The sequence below is a fragment of the Sphaerodactylus townsendi genome, linkage group LG14 (assembly GCF_021028975.2).
Source record: "Sphaerodactylus townsendi isolate TG3544 linkage group LG14, MPM_Stown_v2.3, whole genome shotgun sequence".
Classification (NCBI taxonomy): Eukaryota; Metazoa; Chordata; class Lepidosauria; order Squamata; family Sphaerodactylidae; genus Sphaerodactylus; species Sphaerodactylus townsendi.
In genome coordinates, this window is record NC_059438.1 from 43,061,355 (window position 1) to 43,084,415 (window position 23,061).

At 45.8% G+C, this 23,061-nt stretch overlaps 1 protein-coding gene across 1 annotated transcript in view; it reads right to left on the reverse strand.

Moving 5' to 3' along the window:
- Positions 1-9,170: 9,170 nt before the first annotated feature.
- Positions 9,171-23,061, reverse strand: part of LOC125443630 (E3 ubiquitin-protein ligase MARCHF6) — a 101,783-nt gene continuing 87,892 nt past the window's right edge. Inside the window, exons 19-24 of the mRNA XM_048515869.1 lie at positions 22,700-22,901; positions 17,630-17,699; positions 14,094-14,275; positions 13,231-13,365; positions 11,733-11,822; positions 9,171-9,326 (exon numbers count right to left, since the gene is read on the reverse strand). Of these exons, the coding sequence (XP_048371826.1) occupies positions 9,186-9,326; positions 11,733-11,822; positions 13,231-13,365; positions 14,094-14,275; positions 17,630-17,699; positions 22,700-22,901 (820 nt within the window). The 3' untranslated portion in view covers positions 9,171-9,185. The remainder of the gene's footprint in view (positions 9,327-11,732; positions 11,823-13,230; positions 13,366-14,093; positions 14,276-17,629; positions 17,700-22,699; positions 22,902-23,061) is intronic.

A 23,061-nucleotide genomic window follows, 5' to 3' on the forward strand; every position in this document is an offset into this window, starting at 1 on the left:
CTCATAGGGGGTCATTAAAAACATCCAAAGTAACAAGGTCAGTTTACCTAGTAAAATGTTTGCAATCACACTGTATTAAAAGAACAGGTGAAAAAAATCTGCAGAACTTTCCAAGGACCCCCTCCACCAGGTTGGCAACTCTGGGTTGGGAAGTTGCTGAAGATTAAGGGAGTGAAGCCTGGGGAAGGGTGGAGTTTGGGGAGGTTGCTCAGCAGGATAAATTGTTATAGATGCTACACTTCAAAGCAGCCATTATTGATCCTTGATGCCTTGAGATAAATTGTAATTCCAGGAGATCGCCAGGCCTCACGTGGAGGTTGGGAGCCCCACAGCCATACAGGGTAGAAGCCTATGCCATAATGTGGGAGCAACCACTGGGAAAGCAGAGGTCCTTATTGACACCATAGGTGGGGTGTCTTTAGTGAGGATCCCCCCCCCCCCCGGTTAGCAAGCTGAAGCCCCTAGCGGGTGCATGGTAAAAACAATCCTTTAGATCAGGGGTAGGGAACCTGCGGCTCTCCAGATGTTCAGGAACTGCAATTCCCATCAGCCTCTGTCAGCATGGCCAATTGGCCATGCTGGTAGGGGCTGATGGGAATTGTAGTTCCTGAACATCTGGAGAGCCGCAGGTTCCCTACCCCTGCTATAGGACGTTTATGAAAGCCTGTAAGATGGCGACGAAGGAGGCGAAGAGGGTTTTCTTCTCCTCCTCTCTCGCGTCTGCTAGCTCTCGCCCGGCTCAATTATTCCGGATAATTCGATCTCTAACCTCTTTATCAGAGGGTTCTACAAATCGTCAATTGGCTATCAGCTGTGAGGCATTGATGAGCTTTTTCGCAGATAAAGTCGCGTCGCTCCGCCAGGACCTTCCTGCCACTTTTACTACAATTAGTGAACTGGAGGCTCCCTTGCCATCTTCCGGCCCTTGTTTGGCCCAGTTTTCCCTGCTCTCTGAAGCCACTGTTGACAGGATCTTGGCTGCTGTTAGACCTACTACTTGTCCTCTGGATCGTGCCCTTCCTGGCTGATCAAAACCTGCCGGGAGGAGCTACAACCCCATCTGTTGAGTATCGTCAATTACTCTCTTGAGCAAGGAGTCTTCCCGGATGGGTTGAAGGAGGCAGTGGTCTGCCCACTCTTGAAAAGACCATAGTTAGATCCTGGAGATCTGGCCAATTACCGCCCCGTCTCGAATCTTTCGTTTCTGGGGAAGGTAATTGAGAGAGTGGTGTTGGAGCAGCTTCAGGGCTTCCTGGATGACACATCGGCTTTTGATCCCTTCGGCTTCCGTGCTGGGCATGGGATGGAGACAGTTCTCGTCTGTCACAGATACAATCCGTATGCAACTTGACCGAGGCGGATCGGCGCTGCTGGTATTATTAGATCTTACCACAGCGTTTGATGTGGTCAATCACGATCTTTTGGCCCACCGCCTGGCCGTTTCCGAAGTGCGAGGCACTGTCCTTCAGTGGATTGTCTCGTTTCTCCGGGACCGGAGTCAGCAAGTGTGGTGCGGAGATCAGGCCTCCCAACGATGCCTGCTTCACTGCGGTGTGCCCCAGGGTGCACTCTTATCTCTGCTATTATTTAATATCTATATGCGACCCCTTGCTCAGCTGGTACAGAGCTTTGGGCTGATCTGTCACCAGTATGCTGATGACACTCAGCTCATTCTGTTGATGGAGGGGGGGCGGCCGTCGCCCCTGCAGCTCTACGCATTGTTTGAAGGTGGTCGCTGGTTGGTTGCAACAGAGCAGGCTAAAACTAAACCCATCGAAGACGGAGATCCTCTGGCTGGTGCGCGAAGGGGAGGTTGGGGATTTTCAGCCGCCGGTGTGGGAGGGGGCCTCATAGGCACCGGCCCCCTCCGTCCGCAGCCTGGGGGTCCACCTGGATTAGTCTCTTTCAATGGAGACCCAGGTGGCCCATACAACCCGGGTTGCATTTTTCCATCTTTGCCAGGCCCGACGGCTGGCCCCCTTCCTCTCCCAAGCTGACCTAGCCACTACGTGGGCCTTCCCTTACGCTTGATCTGGAAATTAAAACTGGTCCAACACAGGGCGGCTCGCTTGCTCACAGGGGGCGCCTTTCGAGAACATATTCAACCTGTGCTGCGCCGCCTGCATTGGCTCCCGGTTGAATTCCGAATCATCTTCAAGGTGTGGGTGTTGACCTTCAAGGCCTTGCACGGCCTGGGACCTCTGTACCTTCGGGACCGAATTACCCCATATGTCCCAACTCGACCTCTGCGCTCAGCAGAGGCCAACTTACTGGAGGTCCCTGGCCCCTCAATGATGCGGCTGGCCTCCACTCGAGCCAGGGCCTTCACGGCTTTGGCACCGGCCTGGTGGAACACTCTTCCACCAGCTGTCCAGGCCCTGCGGGATCTTGGGGAATTCCACAGGGCCTGTAAGACCGAGTTGTTCCACCGGGCCTTTGGAGAGACCAGCCGTTGAGGGTGCCCCTAGCCCCCTCCGCTTTACCCCCAATGGGTCCCCTAACACCATCAGGACCCATTGTTTTGCTCTAGAAGGGTTTTGTAAGGGTTTCGTGGGACGCTATTTTAGGATATGACTTGTTTTAAACCATGCTTATGTTTTTGATGATGTTTTATTTGTACACCGCCCTGAGCCCTTCGGGGATAGGGTGGTATATTAAATTCAATTAATAATAATAATAATAATAATAATAATAATAATAATAATAATAATAATAATAATAATAATAATAATAATAATAATAATAATAATAATAATAATAATAATAATAATAAGGGTTTGGATTTATATCCCCCCTTTCTCTCCTGCAGGAGACTCATCTAGATGGTGCCACATCCTCTCCTTAGGGTGAGTGGGATTGGGACAGAAGTTTGGTAGAACAACTTCTTGTTTCAGATGGAACCTAGTGGCTACCTTAGGCCGGAAGGAGGGGTCCAGTTTTAACACATACATAGATTCGGGTTTACCAATAGGGTCCTTATTCCTGAAACCCGTCTGGCCGATGTTATGGTCACTAAAAACAGAAGCTTCATCCTGAGCCACCTAAGATGAATCGACTGAACAGGTTCAAAAGGTGATCGAGTTAAAGCGTCCAGGACAGCACGTAATCTCCAAGAGGGAAAGTGGTGCACCACCTACGACTGCTGGACCCCCTTGAGAAACTTTAAAATGTCTGAATGATGAGGTCACGCCTTGAAACTGTGGCAGAACAGTAGCTAAAGCCGCCAGCTGTCGGCACAAGGTAGAGCTACGCAAACCTCTCTGGAACCCCTCCTGAAGAAAGCTTAAGATCGTGGGTAACTTGGGAGACTCAGGATCAATATGTTTGCGCCCACCCATCTAACGAAAGCCTTCCAGGAAGAGTTGTAGATGTTAATAGTTGCTCTCCTACACGCTGCCAACATGGTGTCAACGACTTTCTTGGAATAGCCTTTCTTCCTCAGCCCTCTCCTCTCAAGAGCCAGCCATCAGACAATACAATCCTGGATTTGGATGGCGGATTGGACCCTGGGAGGGAAGATCTGGAACATTCGGAAGGCGAAAGGGCGGAGCTACCTTCAACTCCTGGATGACAGAGAACCATGGTCTCCTGGGCCAATCTGGGGCAACGAGAATCAGCTCCCTCCATTCCATCTGAACATGACTGAGCAGCCTCAGTAACATGGGTAAAGGAGGAAACACATACAGAAGGCCCTCTGGCCATGGGGAACAGAGAGCGTCCATGCCCAGGGCTCGATGATGATGAAACCTGGTGAAAAAGGTGGATAGCTGTGCATTTTGAGGTGATCCAAAGAGATCAGCTACTGGAATCCTGAACCTGATCAAGTTGGACTGGAAGATTTCCGGCTTCAACTGCCATTCTGTCTCGCTCACTCTGGTTCTTCTGAGCCAATTCACCTCTCTGTTGAGACACCCTCTGATATGTTTAGCCCGCAGAGAGGCCAGGTTGCCTCGGCTCATATCAGAATCTTGTAAGCTTCTCTGTGGAGGCTGGAAGACCGAGAGCCCCCCTGACCATTTATATAACATTTGGCCGAAATGTTGTCCGTGTGAACAATCACGTGAGTCTGGTGGATTTGCGCCCTGAAGGATCTGAGGGCCAACAGAATGGCCCTAACCTCAAGGGCGAGTTGCTTCGGCCACTTCCCCTGCACGAAATTGGGACAGAGTTTGACCCTGCAGCCTGTCAAACTGGCATCGGTGAATATGTGCAGGTGATGTCGAGCTGCCAAGTTGCGAGGAGAGGTCCACCACTTGAGGCTGAGACGGACCGATGGCGTCAGGGACAAGAGGCAATCCTTCTTCTGGATTATCTGTAGAGCAAATGGATGAAGATAGCTCTGCAGCGGCGTTGTGTGAGTCCTCCCCCACTGAATGAGATCCATCGTGGATAGGAGAAGTCCAAAAAGACTGGCCAGGTGAAGCAGGGCAGAAAATTTTGCAGCTAGTACCTTGCAGATGGCCTCCCAGATCTTCTGAATTTTGTGTGCTGGGACAAAGACAGAACAGCTGGTGGTATCTATGACCGCTCTGAGATGCTCCATCCGCTGGGCAGGGGCCATTGAACTCTTCTCCTTGTTGATGACGAACCCATGGGAAGACAGGACCCGCTGAACCTGCATGACGTTCTGGGTTGCCTGCTGCTCCTACCTCGACCTGATGAGGATGTCGTCGAGGTATGGATGGAGGTGGATGCCCTGACTTCTGAGGAGGGCTATAGGAGCAACATCAAACCAAAGGGCAGGGCTATGAACTGGAAGTGATTTGTCCCCAGAGCAAAGTGCAGAAAGCGGTGATGAGCCAGGTTGATGGGGATGTGCAAATAAGTCTCTGCCAGGTCCAAGAATGTTAGGAAGTCTCCCTGTTGGATGGCTTCCACTGTAGATTGGAGCATCTCCATGCGAAAGCGAAACTTCCTGAGGTAGAGATTGATGTGTTTCAAATTGAGAATTGCCCTGATGTCCCCGTTCTTCTTTGGGACCGTGAAACAATGGGAGTCCACTCCCTTGAATTGTTGGTCCATTGGGACAAACTCTATGGCCTTGATAGAAATCAGGTGATTGACCGCTGTGAGGAAAGAGGCCTTCTTTTCCGGGTTGGAACTGATGGGAGAGGGAAGAAACCTGTCTTTTGGCAAGCGACTGAATTCGAAGGAGTAACCTGAGGAAACTATCTCCCGGATCCAAGAGTCCATGTGAGGGCCCATCCAATGGTGCTGAAAAGACAGAAGCTGCTCGCCGACAGGTACACTTAGGCCAGGGGTCGTCAACCTTTATCACCCAAGGAGCCATTTGGACCCGTTTTCCACGGCCCTGAAGATCTACTGAGCTGGAGTGGCGGCTCCACTCACCTTTCCTTCCTGCGCTGGAAGGCGGAAGCGCCAGGCAGGGAAACCCCCTCTGCCTGCTCCATGGGGCAGAAGGGGGATGGCTGCTCCATGGGGCAGAAGGGGGATGGTGGGGGGCAGCGGCACCAGGCAGGGAAACCCCCTCTGCCCAACAGAGCAGGCAGCTGCCTGCTCCGTGGGGCAGAGGGGGGATGGCAGCTCCTCTGAAGGGACACACCCACGCTACTGTCCGACCTCCAGGGGTTGGAAGGCAGCATGGGTGTGTCCCTCCAGCCCTCCAGAGCAGCACTGAAAGGAGAGGTGAGTGGAGGGGATGCAAAAAGTGGTGCCCTCACCCACGGAGCCGCCTCTGGTTCGACCCCTCCACTCACCTTTCCTTCCAGTGCTGCTCTGGAGGGCTGGAAGGACACACCCACGCTACCCTCCAACCTCCAGGTCATGTGGAGCCGCAGTATAAGGCTGAAAGAGCTGCATGTGGCTCTGGAGCCACGGGTTGCAGACCCCTGGCTTAGGCAGTCAGGCCTTGTTAGAAGAACCAGGCTTAAAGTTCTTGCTGGGCTTACCCTGGCCCCAGAAGTCTGGACGCCTGCAAGAGGCACTTTGGGCCTGCCAGCCTGACCTTTTTCCATCCTGGTTGGGTCGAAAGGAAGAGCAAAAGGACCGGAAGGAGGGCTTCGGTGTGAATTTTGGCCTATCTGATCTGACAAAGCGTGGCATGGCCCTTCTCTTATCCTTGGTTTCAACAAGAATGCGGTCCAGTTCGGGACCAAAACCCCTGGAAATCAAAGCTGGCCACAGTAGTACAAGGGGCCAGAATCCTATAAGCCATGGCTGCACCCTCATGAACCCTACGTAACACGTGACCAGACTTCCTATCCATAGGGTCTTTCAGATTCCTTTCTCCATCTCTATAAACCAGTCCCCCTAAGTGCAGGGCAGACACGGGCCCATCTACTAAGAATGTCTTAAGTAGACTGTTAAGGTGGTCTGGGGCAGAATAAGTCTTCTTAAAAAATCAGAGGAAACCTCTTCTTGGAGGCTGAAGCGATCCATTCCTTCTTAAGTTTGCGTTCAAAGGCCTCAGGGAGAGGGAAAAACCTAGAAGGTTCCTCCTCTAAAGGGAAAACAGAAGGAAAACCCCTGGGGCACCCTTTAATGGGTTTGAATGATCCCCTGTCATTAGGATCCTCCGTGTCCTCAGAGTCATGGAGATCCAAGGCTGAGATGGTTTTGGCCAAGAGTATAGAAAACTCCTCAATCTTGAACAGGTGCTCAGTCTGTTTGGAGGACTCTGGAGGGATCTCTTCCTCTTTAGAAAAATGCTCGGAGGCAGGTCTATCTCCCCCTCACTCAATTCACTCTCATAGGACTTGCACAGGCTGATCTGCCTAGCCCTGCCCCCTTTAATTCTCCTAGATCTAGGAGACCTAGATCTACGAGGGTGCCTAGAAGAAGAGGAAGGAGGGACCTGATGATACCGTTTAACCTCCTGTCTAATGGAGGATGGCATGAGTTCCATCAATTGTGCCGGTGAGAAGCTGCTCCACTTGTGCCAGTGAGAGCAAAGCTCCGGCCAAAGCTGCACCCCCATCCCCTAGCGACATTCCTTGCCTGACAGAAGAGAATCCTCCTTCCGCAGCAATTGAGCCTCTGCTGAGAACAAACGCCTCCAGCTCCGACGGAATGGGCCTGGGCAGTAGCTCACTTTCCTGCCTGTGCCCTCGTCTCTCCTCATCATCGCAGTTGCAGCCACGATGTTGCTCTGTCTCACTACTGCTGCCTCAGTGGCTGGCGCTGGGCTTGGCAAAAACGGCGCACCGTCCCTGCAGGGAGGGGGAAGTGGTCCTTCAGCAGGCTCTACTGCCACTCTGGGACCCTTCTGCACACTCTTCCCTCTCAGCCTGGTGGCTGCACAGGAAAGAGCAGAGATTCTGAAGAGCTGTCCTGGTGTTCTCTGCTGCTGAGCAGCAGAAGACATCCCTCCTGGGCGAAAATGGCGCCGACGCCATGGCTCCCTCTGCCTCACATTTTTTGTCGGGAAAATATGAGTCAAGAAGGATAGAGACAGAATGACGAGGAGGAGCCCTAAAAAGGTAGCAAGCACACGAAACAGCAGAGCAGACAACAAAGACGATAATCTAGGTAAGGACGAAGACAAAGAACAAAAAAGCAACAGAGCCTGTGCGAATTGCTGCACTCCCTGACGAGGCAGGAAAGATACTGGGGAAAGATGGCCACACTCAACCAACAGGAAGTGACCAAAGTATCTTTCCTGCCTCCTTGTCTGACGGTGGGGAACACCCCCCCCACATAAGATGGCCTCCACCATCCAGGAGAACAGAGCCTTCTAGAACAGTGGTTCTCAACCCTAACCCTAATGCCGCAACCTTTTAATATAGTTCCTCATGTTGTGGTGACCCCCAACCATAAAATGTATTTATGTATGATGTAAGCTATCCTGAGCCCGGTTACCAGGGGAGGCTGTGGTAGAAATTCAATTCAATTCTATAAGTACCTGACGATGTTTCACTATCTCTCGTGGCTATTCTGAACATCATCCCCCAGTGTGGCACCTGCCCCAAAGGTCAGGAAAATGGGCAAGACCTGGGGGTGCCCTCCTGAGATGTGGGCGAGGGATGCATGTCAAGGACCCCTCCTCTCTAACACCCCCACCCTTCTCTGCAACTTCCTCTAATCTCATCCCAGTGTTCAGCAGCTGCCAGAAGGACAGCCAGCTGGCTGAAGGGTTGACAGCAAAATCATCACCATGACAGTCACTCAGAAAAAGAGCAAGGAGCCCCCAACGGGCGGGGTGGTGGTGACCTGACTCCCTTTCTCCTGGGCCAGCTTGCTCTCATCCAAGGACCTCTCTTGCTTGGCCTGCTGTGCCAAGTATGAGAGAAAAGCAGAGGATGCCCAGGCTGTTTGCAAAAATGCTGCTTGCTGGATCAGAGCAGGTTCCTGCAGCAGGAAGCCCAAGTATCTATGACCTCCATTTCAGCCACTTTATAATCTCTTCTTCCCCACTCCCAACACACCAGGCTGGATAAGGTTCAGCTCTGGTAGGGAATCCTGGAATCATAAAGTGGGAAGAGGCCAGACAGGCCATTTTAGTTGAGCCCCCCTGCTCAAGGCAGGATCAGCCTAGACTAGAGCATCCCAGAAAAGTGTTTGTTCTGCTGCCACTTGAAGACTGCCAGTGAAGGGGAGCTCACCACCTCTGTAGGCAGCTGATTCCTCTGCTGAACTACTTTTACTGTAAAAGACGGTTTCCTAATATCTATCCAGTATCTTTCTGCCCATAATTTATACCCGTTATTGTGAGTCCTATCCTCTGCTGCCACCAGGAACAGTTCCCTGCCCTCCTCTAAGTGACAGCCCTTTAAATACTTAATAAGAGCAATTATGTCGCCCACACCCAACCTCCTCTTCTCCAAACAGAATATTTCCAAGTCCGTTGGCCTTTTCTTGTAGGGTCTGCTCTCCAGAAAAGGGAGGAAGGGAAGGGAAGGACAACCTCACATGCTCAGAGGGACTGTGGAAACTTAAAAGGTTAATGTTCTATATTTCTGTATGTCATCGTCTCTGGATGTTTGGTGGGATTGTGCACAGGGCACTGTAGGCATCTGGCTCTTCAGGTTGATGGTTATTGTGAATGTGAATCTTCATGAACCATGACATGACTACCAATCATTTCTAAACAATAAGGTAATTGTGAATTTCATAAGCTGTTTTCTATATTATTGAACAAAAAAGTGAGATACAAATCTCCCAATCTTGCATTTTCACTGTTTCACCTGAAGCCTTGGATCTGAATGATGAAATCAGCATGCCATTCTTTACTCACCAAGTAAAGGTACAACTCCAGAAGCTATGATGTAAGGTATACAGAGAGAAAGTAACAAAACAGAGATCACAGGTGCTGCAAGTTTCCGTATTATAAAATGTAAGTCAATATTCCGAATGCCATTTGCATATACCTGAAAAACAAAAATCAGATCACATGAAGGAAGTTTGTGCATAAATTGTGTGACCACATGATGGGCATCTTCAGGACTGGAAGATGCTGGGGTTAAATGCTGATGTTAACATTTCATTGAGAGAAAATAGACACCTTGTAAACAGCTATGGCAGTACACTGGCACTTTAAATTAAATAAGATTTTTACTTTTATTTATTAAGGTTCTTTATAGTCCACTCTTTTTCACTGATACTCAAGACATATTATACAGTGTAAATAAATGCAGTCAACAGGATATGAACCCCAGTAAGTAATGTCATGGGATTAAACACTGCAAATACCTGATTCCAAGCAGAAATTGTAAAAAAAAGCAGAAACAAAGGATATGTATTGACTCAATAAACAATGCAGAAATCACCTAGTAGGATAATATACACAGGAACAGGTAACACTTACTGTACGCAGTAGGAGAGTTCACAGTCTCTTTTCCTTTATTTTGAAGAATCTTCCAAACTATTCTGCTATAATATTTCTCCATTACCTTTGTTAAAATACCCTCCTGAATAGTACAATTTTGCATTGTTTGTAAGATGGAGAATGGGAGCCGTACTGATCTCATTAGGCAGGCCATCCCATAGTGTGGAAGGCACGGATATGTGTAGCTAATGATCTTGCCCATGTGCAGGACAGAACCCGGATAACATCAGATGAGCGAAATCTTGATTCTTGGTATTATGAATTTTCCCAATATTGAATTGTTTAAAAATAGGGGAATATTACATGAACATATAAATTCAGGGACATTTTGGACTATATGGTTAAAGTATTTATTTAAATAGGAATTTCCTATGCCACCTTTCTGTAAACAAGCACACCTCAGGCTGTTTAAAGTACAACAGATAAAATACAACATAATAGTGTCAATATAAACGAGAACAAACAAAACTCAGGAATAATACTATTCAGAGGCTTTGAAAGTAAATATTCTTCAGCTGGCACCAGGGTGTTATTTAAAATTTTGATTTATTGAGTTTACATGGGGTTTATATGTAGTTTTAAATCGATTTTATTGTTTTATACAGAATGTTGGAAGGGAAAGGGTGGCATATAAAATTAATGAAGCAAAAAATAAAATAGAAGAAAACAGAGAGAGAGTGTGTGTGTGTGTCTACATGATTATTCCAACTGGACTCCTACAAAACTGATCAGCCCACCATATGCTAGTACCGTGGTGGCGAACCTATGGCACTGCCAATTGGCCATGCTGGCAGGGGTTGATGGGAATTGTAGTCCATGAACATCTGGAGTGCCATAGGTTCACCACCACTGTGCTAGTATTTTACATATTTTGACTTTTCAGCAGCAAATGTGACAAAATTTGTTGCATGCCCTCTACTACAGATTTAATGATGCCAGTCAGTTTCTTTCATATTTGTGGACTTTTCCAAAAACACTATTCATTGGTGGAGAATGGTGGTCTGGACAAGACGAAGAAATGCCTGTACAGAAAGTATGTATATTTCTACATGTCCTCAAATGCATTTGCATCAGTCCAGAAGATGAATGGTCAAGGTGTTAATAACAAGCAGATTGTCAGAGGGGATTGTATCTAGGTGATGCATTCCTACCTCATTGTAACTGCTCAACGCTACAAATCAAATGCTGCTAAAATATATATATAACCAGCTGGCTATATGTTACCACTGCCATCTGGGGCATTCTTTCCCTAATCTTTACTTTATGGCTTCATACTCTTTGTAGATAACTAGGCTTCCCCTGACACTCTGGTCTCATGAGAACAGGAATTGTTTCCATTATCTCATGGGGGCAAGAAGCCAGATGGCTCTCTATCACTATCTGTCACTGACCTTGGGGTGCCTCAGCTCTGAACTAACGATCTTTCACAATTCTTAAGAAAATGGGAGGGGGACTAACGGGATAAAGAGGTTGGCAATTGCCGGGTACATCAGAACGTGGTTTGCCAAGCTTTGGTGCTCTGACACTTCTCAATAAACGCTACTGAACAACTATACAGAGTCCATTTATTGGCTTATGGTTCAAGACCTAACACAGATGCAAAACACAAATTCCAGTCTACAATGAAAACAATTTGTAGGAGTTGCTTTCTCCTCTCAACAGTGGTATTCTCTCTCAGTAAACTGTTTCCCTACATTCCTTAGGGCATTAATGGGGTTGCAGAGTATACTGGGTTGGATCCCACAGCTCTGTTCCATTAATCCAGTGTCTTGTTCCATTTTGGTGCGATTTTATAAATTGGTGATCTTGAACATGTAGCTTGAAAATGAAATGTGCAGCTTCAAATATGAAACGATATGAATATTTTAGGGGAAAGAAGGTGAGCTCTTAAACAACAGAGGAAGGACCCAAAATTGTAACAGTATTTAAGCCAATCAAGAATTCTTACCTGTTCGATAACGGTTTTAAGCCACCACTGGGGGCCCATCAGAGTTATGGCAGCAATTATTTTGGCATGCAAAACACCAAGAGCCCAGTCCTAATTGAATACAAAACAAGACAACCCCAAACTTTGATTACAAACCTGTCGATACTAATCAAACATCAAACCCTTACCAGGTATACAACTGGGTAAAAGCAGGCCCTTGACTTCATTATAACACAGAGCAATGTTAATTAAGAAACGATGTGCCTAAGGCATTTTTAAGTGAGAGACAGGGTTGTAAAAACAACTCTTTTGCAAATCTTGAATGAGAAATACTTTTCATTTATCAGAACTGAAAGGAGAATCTAATTAAATTTTCTAACATCAAATTGTTATATATGATCTGTGAGGTCTTATCTCAAAATATCTCTAAATCTACAGGTCAGAGGACAAGACTGTTTGGGCTGAATATAGACCCTATTAAAAATGCAAGAAGTGTGTCCTGTCCTCAGTACTTCTATTTCACTAGCTTGGGATCCTGTTGCACAAGGGATATTCACTCCAGGTAGCTATCAACTGAGGGAAGATGCCTACAGCCACACATAAAACATTTTTCAGACCCATTTTACTAAACAGAACCTTTCCATGGAATCAAAGCAACACAAATTCTGCCATCTTGTTACTACACAGTTGGGCAAGACTTTTTTAAGGGCTTGCCAGGTAAACATATATGGATCCACAACGAACCATAATGCAAGGTTCTACATGAACTGCTACCACAACTTGACAGTTAAGAGACATCTCCTTGTGAGGAAACTTTGAGAAACAGACCTTTGTCATCCCCTCCCCCATTTTCAGGCTAATAAGTATTGAAGAAAAAAATACAACTCTGAAGTTGAACAGACTGTTCAAGAAAAATCAGAATATGCTTCATTTTCAGCTATTATAGACAGGACAGAATAATTTTAGCAATTCAAGTATCTTGAGTAACCCCTGAGAAGGTGACGCTAATTACAGCTCTTAACATCACACAGCAAACCATTTATATTCTCTCTTTAAGGCATGGGTCCTATGGTGCCCATCGACACTTTCTCTGGCACCTGCCAGGGGTTTTTTTTAGGAAGTGGGTGGGGCAAGGCCTTTGGCCAGAAAGGCTTCTGATAGGCTGTGTAGATTTTTCACAATGTGGTGGCAGCTGCTACCAAAGCAACAGCCCAAGGATTCTCTGTACTGAAGTCAAGCTGCAGCAATCATTTTGCGGCTGACTCCACCTCCTGCAGCAGCCATTTCGTTGCTGCATCCACGATGCTGTGTTAGAATTCCAAACGTGTCCGCAGGCACAAAAACGTTGGGGACCCCTGCTTTAAGCATACAATCCTATATACATTGCTGCAATTGCCCTCAGTAAAAGAATGCCCACAGGACCCTGATTAGCTGAACAGGTGACACAAGCCAGTTGCTGCTCTGTAGCTAGGAAGGCCGAAGACTAGAGATGCATGAAGAACAGTCATATGGAGCTGACCTGCCACGGGTAGAACAGCGGTGTCTGATCCAAAGGAACCCTCAAAGGAGCAACGATAACCAGCTCAAAGAGAAGTCCGAGCAAAAGTGGAATGACACCGGCCAGCAATATTGCAACTATCAGTGTCTTCATGATCTAAAAAAAAGGGGGAGGTGAGAGAGGAAGTTTACATTCTTCACACGCCATAATGGGTAAGTTTTTGTGTCTACACTCTTCCAAGGTTAAGGGGAAAAGCAAGGGATATTTAGCATAATGTCAAAATACTGCTACACATACTCAGACATGGAAGGATCCAATGGATCTCCTAGATTCCTAAGTCCCAAGACAGGGCCTCTTTCACAACAACAGGAGCCAGCTCAAAGGGAGTAATGAAGTACCAAACCCTCAAGCAAAAGGCAGCAGATGCTTCATTCCAATTCAGGCTTCACTGTTCAGAACAGGAGCCTGTTTTCCAAGGCAGAACTTTCTTCTGAAAGTCTATTATTAGGGGCTATTAAAAGGAGGGTGTTTTTCCAAGTATTTGCTGAGCAAGTTCAATGTGAAGTAACTTCTGGAAAGTTCCACACTTCTGGGTTAGGGCTCAAAAGCCACAAAAGTGCAAGCAGGTTTAACAGCTGACATCAATCCTACAAATTAACTACTAGTTCTGGCCTTCCTGCTGACTTTCTTGTCCATATCTGGAAAATATTTCTGGACCTTGTGAAAAATTTTCTTTTCAATCCACCTCCTGAATTCTGTCCTTGTACTACAGGAACAGCATAAGAGAGGAAATGCTGAGAATTGAGTCACCAGCACGATGTTCTCTACATGTCTGGCAAAGGCGTTTCTCAATCTTTGGCAGCACACTTTCCCCAACAACTTACCATGAGGGACCATTCCTTAACTTTCTGAAAAATGACTTGGCGGCCTTGCGGCATCCAAGCAACAAGCACAGTCACTGCTCGAATGGTCAGCCAGCAGACATACAGACCACAAGCTGCTGTGTACAGTTCATGGATTTTGGCAGCCCCGGTCCAAAAAGACATCAGCCAACGGCCTGCAAACACTAACAACAGAAAAGTTTTATGATCACTAGATGGGAGTGTGTTTTGTGAAAGGATGTAAACCAGAAATGATGGAGAACAAGCTGGAGAGGACCCCGTCCTTCTCTTGAATTGCTGCCCTCCCTCCTGAACTGTGCCCACCCTTAGTGTCAGCCCGAGCAGCACTTTGAATCCCAGCCTGTAATTCCAAAGAATTTGATTCAGCTTTAATCCGAGCATTAAAGAATTTTAGTTTAAAATAATGAAAATGAAAACAGAAGTCAGCAGAAATTTGCAAGTCTTTTGCCTCGTTTTAATATACAGGATGGCTATTTAAAATTATTTGAAACAACAAGCTCAGTGTTTGGCCTGCAGATTTTTTCTTCAACTCTGATGAGAATATATTCATTGTTGGATCATGCACAAAATCCCAGAAATGATCAAATCAAGACCCTGCACGAATGTTAAGCAATACTACAGATGTTGCCAGTTTCTGTTCAAAATAACTATAACAGTTCAATCCTATACAAAACTGCTCCAGTCTAAGTCCACTGACTTCATCTAGTGCTTCGTTGGTCTAACACTGTTCAGGACTGCACAGTAATTTCCAGAGTGTCCCAGCAACTCAAAGCCAATGCAGCCGATAACATAAGTTAAACAGCGCAAAGAAAGTTTAAAATTGACTCCAATTTTCTACAGTTCCAAGATCCCAGATTCAGAATTCTCTTGACTTGCAGACAGAAAATGCCAACAGGAATACTTAAAATCAACCAGAACAGCAGTAAATTATATGTATGGCAGAGATACAGAACTGATAAAATGCACAGTGTAAACATCCGTTTATTTATTTAATACTTTTATTAGATGTAATATGCTGCCCCTCCCCTTTTGGGCTCAAGGTGGCTCACAACATATATCTAAAAACACAAAACCAGCTAAATGTTAGAACATTCCAATAATTTACCAATTACCAATTTCCCAAGATGGTGAAAAATACAACCAATCCTGTGAGAGCTAACAATACAGCAAGGTGGGGAGGGGAAGGGTGTCATGATCAGCCCGTTTGATCCTGCCATGTCACACCTCCCGCAATGGCTAAATGCACTCAGGGAAACCCCAGAGACCAGCAGATAAGGCCATTAATTCCCAAATCACCCTAAACAATTGTGCTGGAAGTGAGCTAACAGATGTGATATTAGCCGCAAAGTATTCTTTCTTTGCAGCTTCCACCACCATCTCACAGGCTCTCATCGGCATCCTATGAGATGGTGCTGCTGCTCTGTCCTGCATCTTCTGCCACATTTGCTCCAGCCATCTGATTTCATATTTCTTCCTCATCAGCTCTGGAGAATACCATGGGACCAACTTGGTACGCAAACACAGAGGGTGTAAGGGTGCAATCTCACTGATGACTATGTCAATCCTCTATCAGCTCATCCACTACTTGGAAGCACTGGGTCCTGCAGAATATTCTGGAATCCAATTGGGTCTATAAGTCTCCATGGGTGAACATAAATCAGCTCGCTGCCCATATGAAGAGGGGTTGGGAAGATCATACAATGTATTTATTTCTCTTTAGACCAGGGGTAGGGAACCTGCGGCTCGAGAGCTGCATGCGGCTCTTCTGCCCTTGCACTGCAGCTCCATGAGCCGAGCCGCTGGCTTCATCCTTGCCCGCCCTGCAAGCAGCAGGGCGGGCGCCCCAACTGCCCGCGGCCGGCTGGGCCACGCTAAGGGCTTCCCCTATCGCCCGCCCCGTTAGAGCGGGGCGGGTGCTTTCCCAGTGGACGGCGAGACTGAGCCGCCGGCTTCATCCTTGCCCACCCTGCAGGCAGCAGGGTGGGCGCACCAATTGCCCGCAGCCGGCTGGGCCACACTGCGGGCTTCCCCTCTCGCCTGCCCCGTTTGAGTGGGGCGGGCGTTTTCCCGGCGGCCGGCAAGGCCGAGCAGTGGGCCCCATCCTTGCCCACCCTGCAGGCAGCAGGGCGGACGCATCCATGCGCTTCTCAGAATGAGCGGAGTAAAAGGTAAAAAAACCCCAATATATACAGTGTTATCTTTATTTTAAATGTCAAAAATTATTTGCGGCTCCAAGTGTTTTCTTTTCCCGTGGAAAATGGGTCCAAATGGCTCTTTGAGTGTTAAAGGTTCCCTACCTCTGCTTTAGACTAATAGACTGTGCAAAATCCTGCGCAAACATTCCTGTACAAAACCTCTTCTGATGAAAGGGATTTCCATTAGCAAAGAGAAAAATTCTCAGCCTACCTCCTCCGCTTTCTCCAACTCAAAGTGTCCCCACAGTGCCGCTTGTGGAAGACAGAAGAGGCCCGCAGGAACACCATGAGGAGGAGAATCAGTAAATATTCCTTCCCCTTTCTGCCAACAGAAGCCTTTTTCTGGACCCAAACTATAAGATTTAGAATTCCATGTATTTACACAACCCAACTCTCTGCATGTTTATACAGAAGCTACATCCTTGGAATACAATAGGGCTTATGGCTAATTAGGTGTATACACAATTGCAGCTTGAAATAATAAGCAGGTTCAGCAACCACTCACTTTTGACCCTATCACTGAGGGGAGAGTGCAAGGGTGCAAATATTTTGATCTCCAGTTAAAGGAATTCCTAACAGCTTTGTGGGATCAATGGTATTTTAGAAAGCCACATATCAGCACTCCCAAAAAATCAGTATGTTGTGAGATGCCAAGAAGAAAATTGCTTTTATTTCATCTGAAATGAAACTGGGCTAGATATTGATTTATGAAAAGAGATTAGTGTTTGAAGTCAGTGTCATGATCAGCCCATTTCTGGTTGCTCCTGCCATGTCTCTCAGCCAGGGCGTGGGATCCTCTGAACTCCTTTTCCCCCACAACCCCTCTTCATTACTGTGGTTGTACTTGCTCCATTTCTGTACTTCTGCTTTCCAGGCGCTGCCTTATCAGCTCATGAGATACCAGCTGCTGTAGTTCTTGCTATAGTGTGGAGTGTAGGTTTTTTGACCTTGGGGGAGGCTGCATTGTCTCTAGACCGTGGGGCTGGTGGGGTGCCATTACCCCTCAGGAACTGGAAGTCAGGGTTGGTGTTGTGTGACGTGGGGGTATGACATGGGGTATAATGGAGGATGCATTGTTGCTTATGCTTTAGTTCTGGCAATGGAAGTTTAAATGCTTATTCCTGATGATGTTTCATAATAATGAAATAATTCAAACACAGAGTCTTGATATTGAACTGACCAGGGGCATGACAGTCAGCACAATAGAAGATGCACCACTCAAAAAACCTCCCAAAGAATATATCTATTTTATCTTGGGCAGTTTAAGCAATTTAAATAAAGACAAATGTGAGTGTTTTCACAGAAGGAAGCAGCCACTCATACCTGGCAACGTAAGGCAGATCAGACTGGCAATCAGTAGAGTTATACACATGAAAACAATCAACAGAAAGATCTGCAATGCACAAAAACAAAAGAGGAAGAATTAGAAGCTTTCTACATACATGGGAAGAAAAAGCCATGTTAATTAAAGACAGAACCCAAAAAGCAATTCTGTTTCTGTTTTAAATAATACAATACATATTTGTGGGATATGTTTTGCGTATTAGAAGCTACTGAAGGAAATTTAAATAGAATAGGAATCTTTATCCGAGGAAGTATATTCAAAGTTTCTGAGCACATGAGGGCCAAATTCTTAAATATTTCACTTTCTGCACACAAAAAAGTGGCTATTGAAACTTATAGGCTTGATCCACACAGGTGACAGAACCCCCTGGCTCCCAACACTGATTAGACTCAATGCCACTCCCCTTGTTTACACCTCTTTAGATTTATAGCTGGATCACCTGCTTGGTTTCTTCCTGTCCCCAACACAGAAGGGACAGGTAACACTTCCATCTTCGCTCCACACAGGAAGGCACCGGCAAACCACTTCTGAATATCTCTTGCCTTGAAAATCTCACCAGGGGACAGCATAAGCCAGCTTGACAGCACACACACACACACACACGTTCTCTGAGATCTGTTACTGCTTCTTGGGGTGAACTATTGGGTGGGTGCCTGGATGAACTACCATACAGGTCAAGGGACATTAAATCAAAATTCTTTGTAAGGGCAAATCAAGAAAGTCAAAACCAAAAAGGCTGAAATGTGAGTCCTCACACTCCAAGGGAGCGCTACCACCAGTCACGTTACTATCCAGCCAACATACAAAGTGCCAGCCAGAGACCAAAGGAGTTGACGTGGTGTAGTGGTTGAGAGCAGGTGGACTCTAATTTGGAGAACAAGGTTTGATTTCCCACTCCTCCACATGAGTGGTAGACACTACTCTGGTGAACCAAGTTTGTTTCCCTGCTCCTACACATGAAGCCTGCTCAGTGACCTTGGATAGTCACAGTTCTTCAAAACTCTCTCAGCCCCATTTACCCCATGAGGCTACTTTGAGACTCCTTCAAGGTGGAGAAAAGCAGGGTATAAAAACAATTCTTCTTTTCTAGCACTCCCAGGACTTAGATCAAGAAAGTTATTCTTGCAAGGCAAGATGCTTACAAAGCAAGTCTCAGAAAAAAATTCAGATTGAAGCCTCCTGAATTCAAGAACACCACAAAATATAAGACACTTTTTTATTATGAAGTTGAGCAGGAATGTTCAATAAGACTCATGAACAGTGAGCAGAAGCGTAACGGGGGAAATGGTGCCCAGGGACAACACATGCTTCAGGTGCCCTTCTGTGCTTGTAGGCGGGGCTCATGGGGGGTTCAGATGGGCACTGCAGCGGCAGGCCAGCAGTGCCCCCGAGCCCTGCCCCCAGGGACCGGGGGGGAAGGAGGTGGCTTGGGCAGGCGCCGCAGCAGGACAGCTCTCCCGCACTGACCCAGCTCGGAATGGGGGAGGAGAGAGGCAATTCTGCACACCCCTCCCCGTTGCACCTGGGGACATTTGACCCCACCTGTTCCCGTGGGTGGCAACTGACAGTGAGGATAAAAATAAGGAAGACACAAGGCTAAGTTAATAACATTTACAAGAACTGGTTCCAGATTTAGATGGTACCTATAAGGCTGAGCCCAATAGGGTTTCAAAGTCTAAAGTCCAAGACAAGATTTCCAATAAGTATGACCCACAAAAAATTAAGTGTCCCAAAGTCAAATATAAACCAGATGCAGAGCACAGGGGAAGACTAGAATGAATGATCTCCCCTATATCTTCCCCAGTTAAAAGCTTTGGCCTGATTTCAAACTTTTTTTAAAAAATCACACTTTACCTGTTTTATTTTTCCTGGTTCTTGATACTTTACCAATCTACTGAGGTCCCTCATCTCCTCAAATCCCACCCCATCCAGGTTCTAACCCTCAAATCTCCAGAAATTTCCAACCTGGAATTATTTATATATTTATTTGGTACCTATATTTTTTCCTACTCAACAGCCAAATTCCTTATATCTGCTCTTGTGTTTTCAGTTTTCTGTCTCCTCCCCCACCCCCCACAGCCCCTACCTTGGAAAACTACCGGTTTTCTCCATAATTGGGACTAAAGCAGCTTACATTAGCTTCTCTCCTCCTTTTCATGTGCACAACTGTGTGGGGTAGTTTAGGTTGAAAGTATATGTCTGGTCCAAAATCACCCAGTGAGCTTCCACAGCAAGATGGGAATTTGCAGACCCTCCACCTGAAGAGTTTAATGAGCATGTAAAGAACAGACTTGCATTAGTAAGTTCAAGTGAATGTGAACCAGAAGAACTATGAGTTGAGTCAAGGCAAAATATGCAAGAACTATTCCTGCAGGCAAAAGAAATGACAATCCTGGATGGATGACTGAGGAAACTCTTAAAATTGCTAAAGTTAAACAAGAAGCAAAAGTAAAAGTTGACAGAAACAGAATCAAAAGTCTAAATGCAGTAGTCCAGCAACTTGCACATACAAAGAGAACTACTATAATAACCACTTCAAATAGCAGATAACAACAAAAAAGGAAGCACAACGTATCTGTACCACAAGATCCTAGAAATCAACGTGAAACTTAAACCTAGGCATGATGAAACATCAACACGAAAATACATTAACTGAATACTAATTGAACAGGACAAAATAAAGAAAATTGGAATAATACACCGAAGAGCTATACAGACGAGATGAAATGATGACAGATTCCTTCCAAGAAGAATCTTTTGAAGAAGAACCTACATTCTAGAAAATGAAATGAAAAGCTACACTGAGAGCAATTGGGATAAACAAATCATCAGGAGCAGATGGGATGTCCACAAAGCTATTCCAGAGCCACAAAAAATCCATCAAAATATTAGCAAGACTATGCCAACAAATATGGAAAACAAAACAATGGCCCACAGAGTGGAAATTTACATTCCAATTTCAAAAAAGACTGCAGCAACTATCAGCCAATCACATCAATTTCTCACACAACTAAAGTGATGCTCAAACACCAAAAAAAGACCATTACAATACACAGAAAAAGAAATGCCTAATGTTCAAGTTGGATTCAGAAAAGAAAGAGGCACAAGAGATCATTTCGCAAATTGACAATGGTTATTGAAGCACAGAAGAGAATTTCAGTAGAAAATCAGCCTGTGTGTCATAGATTACTACAAAGCATTTGACTTTGTGGACCATGAACACTATGACTGGTTTTAAAGGCAATGGGTGTGCCACAGCATCTGATGTGCAATCTGTATTCCAGACAAGAGGCTCCTGTTAGGACAGAATATGGTTTCTAATTGGTGAAAGTGTTAGACAAGGATGCATTTTATCTCCCTGTCTCTTCAATTCGTATGCAGAATATAGCATAAGGAAAGCAAAATTACAGCTGAATCCCAAGAAGACAAGAGAAATGACTACTAAGGAGGTATACAACCATAAGTTTCACAATGTTGAAATTAAAGTGCTCAAGACTTTCTATTCCTTGGTTCCATCGTCAACCAAAAGGGAGACCAAGAAATCCAAAGGAGATTGAAGCTGAGAAGATCAGCCATGAAGGAGCTAGAAAAGATTCTTAAGTGTAACCAAAATTTATTTTCATTTACCTGTTTATTATTTATTAATTGCTCTCCTCTATCAGATGGCCTCAGAGTGGTTAACAAATATATATATTTGAACAAAAGTCAAGTTAATTCATGCCACAGTATTCCCCATTACTACATATGGTGTGAAAATGGGACAATGAACAAAGCAGACCAGAAGAAAGTAGATTCCTTTGAAATGTGGTGTCAGAGGAGAGTTTTATGGACAGATTAGTGGGGTCTACATCAGATCAAGCCTGAACTGTCCCTAGAAGCTGAAAAAGGTGAGGCTACTTTGGTTACAGTAGGAGTCACTGGAAAAGGCAATAATGCTGAGAAAAATTAAATGCATCAGGAAAAGAGGAAGACCAAACATGAGATTTAACATGCCCACACACATTTTTTCAAGTGGTTCATTTCAGTATGAACCACTGTTGGAATCAAACAAGAAACCATTTGAAGGAACCAGTTCATATTGAAGGTTCATACTGGAGAAGGTGGTTCTTCTATTGTGGTCCCAAAACATTTAGGCATAAGAGGTGCCATGAACTATGATCTGAAATATACCAGCAGCAAACACAGATCTTTTACTGCAAGGGTTATATGATCAACTTGGCTATTTCAATAATTTAGTTGCCATACTGAACTGGTCGAAGTTTCTACACAGTTTTTAATGATGCTGTGCCACACATCAGTGTCCTAACTTTGCCTACTTATTACATATATGATGATGCCCAGGATATTTCTGCATAGCAGATGTTGCAACCAGGACCTCCATTCATGGTAGGGAAGGCACCACAGGCAAAGCAAATACCAGATCTAAGACCCACCCCCACTGAGCTGCAAGCCCCTACTCTAAAGTATGATGAATCCAGGGCAAAATGAACTTCACCTCACAGACCCACCTGCCAACAGAAGCTCCATCTTTTCTGGACTCACACTGAACTTATTACCTCCTAGACCTGCATCAGTCACAAAAACCCTCCCCTTGGAAGTGACTTAATACATCTCCCCAGACAGCAACCACATCACAAGCAAACATCACACAATCTTTCAAGCACTTTTCAGTCAGGGTTCCATTGCATGACACCAACACACCATGGACTATTCAGGAGCATCTCAAAGGAATCCAAGTCAAGGGCTCATTCTGCACATGCAGAACAATGCACTTTCAAACTGCTTTCAGTGCTCTTTGAAGCCGTGCGGAATGGCAAAATCCACTTGCAAACAGTTGTGAAAGTGGTTTGAAAACGCATTATTTTGCGTGTGCAGAAAGGGCCAAGGATAAGGCAAAATGAAGGATGGGTTTTCAACATCCACAAACACACTGCCTTTGCCTTTAACTATTTCTGGAACACCAGAGGCAACCATAATGAACATTAACCAACACTTAAGAACCCAATGCGTGGTGCAAAGTATAAAGGGGACAGTTTAGAATCACCCACCCTGAGTGGAAATTTTAAAGGTCTCCGGTAAGGTTGGAACCCCACAGGTCCTCCTTGCTGCAGTATGGCTTGGTGGGCTGCATGAAGACCTTCTCCCACGACTGGAATGGCATTATTATTGCGAGCAGGTTGATTGTTAGGCTGTTGGTTGGCGTTGTTTTCATTTTCTTCCTGGTCTCCAAGCAAGTAAGAATGCAGATCCCTGGAACAATATTTAAGAATACATGTGACTGCCTACAGTTTTTATGAACAAAGAATACTCTCTCCATGCTCTCTCCATCACACACGACGCCTGAGGCCCAGACTTACTTGGGGTCCCACGGGGGCAGGCCACCTGTCTGATGCTTGGCCAGGCAGGTTAG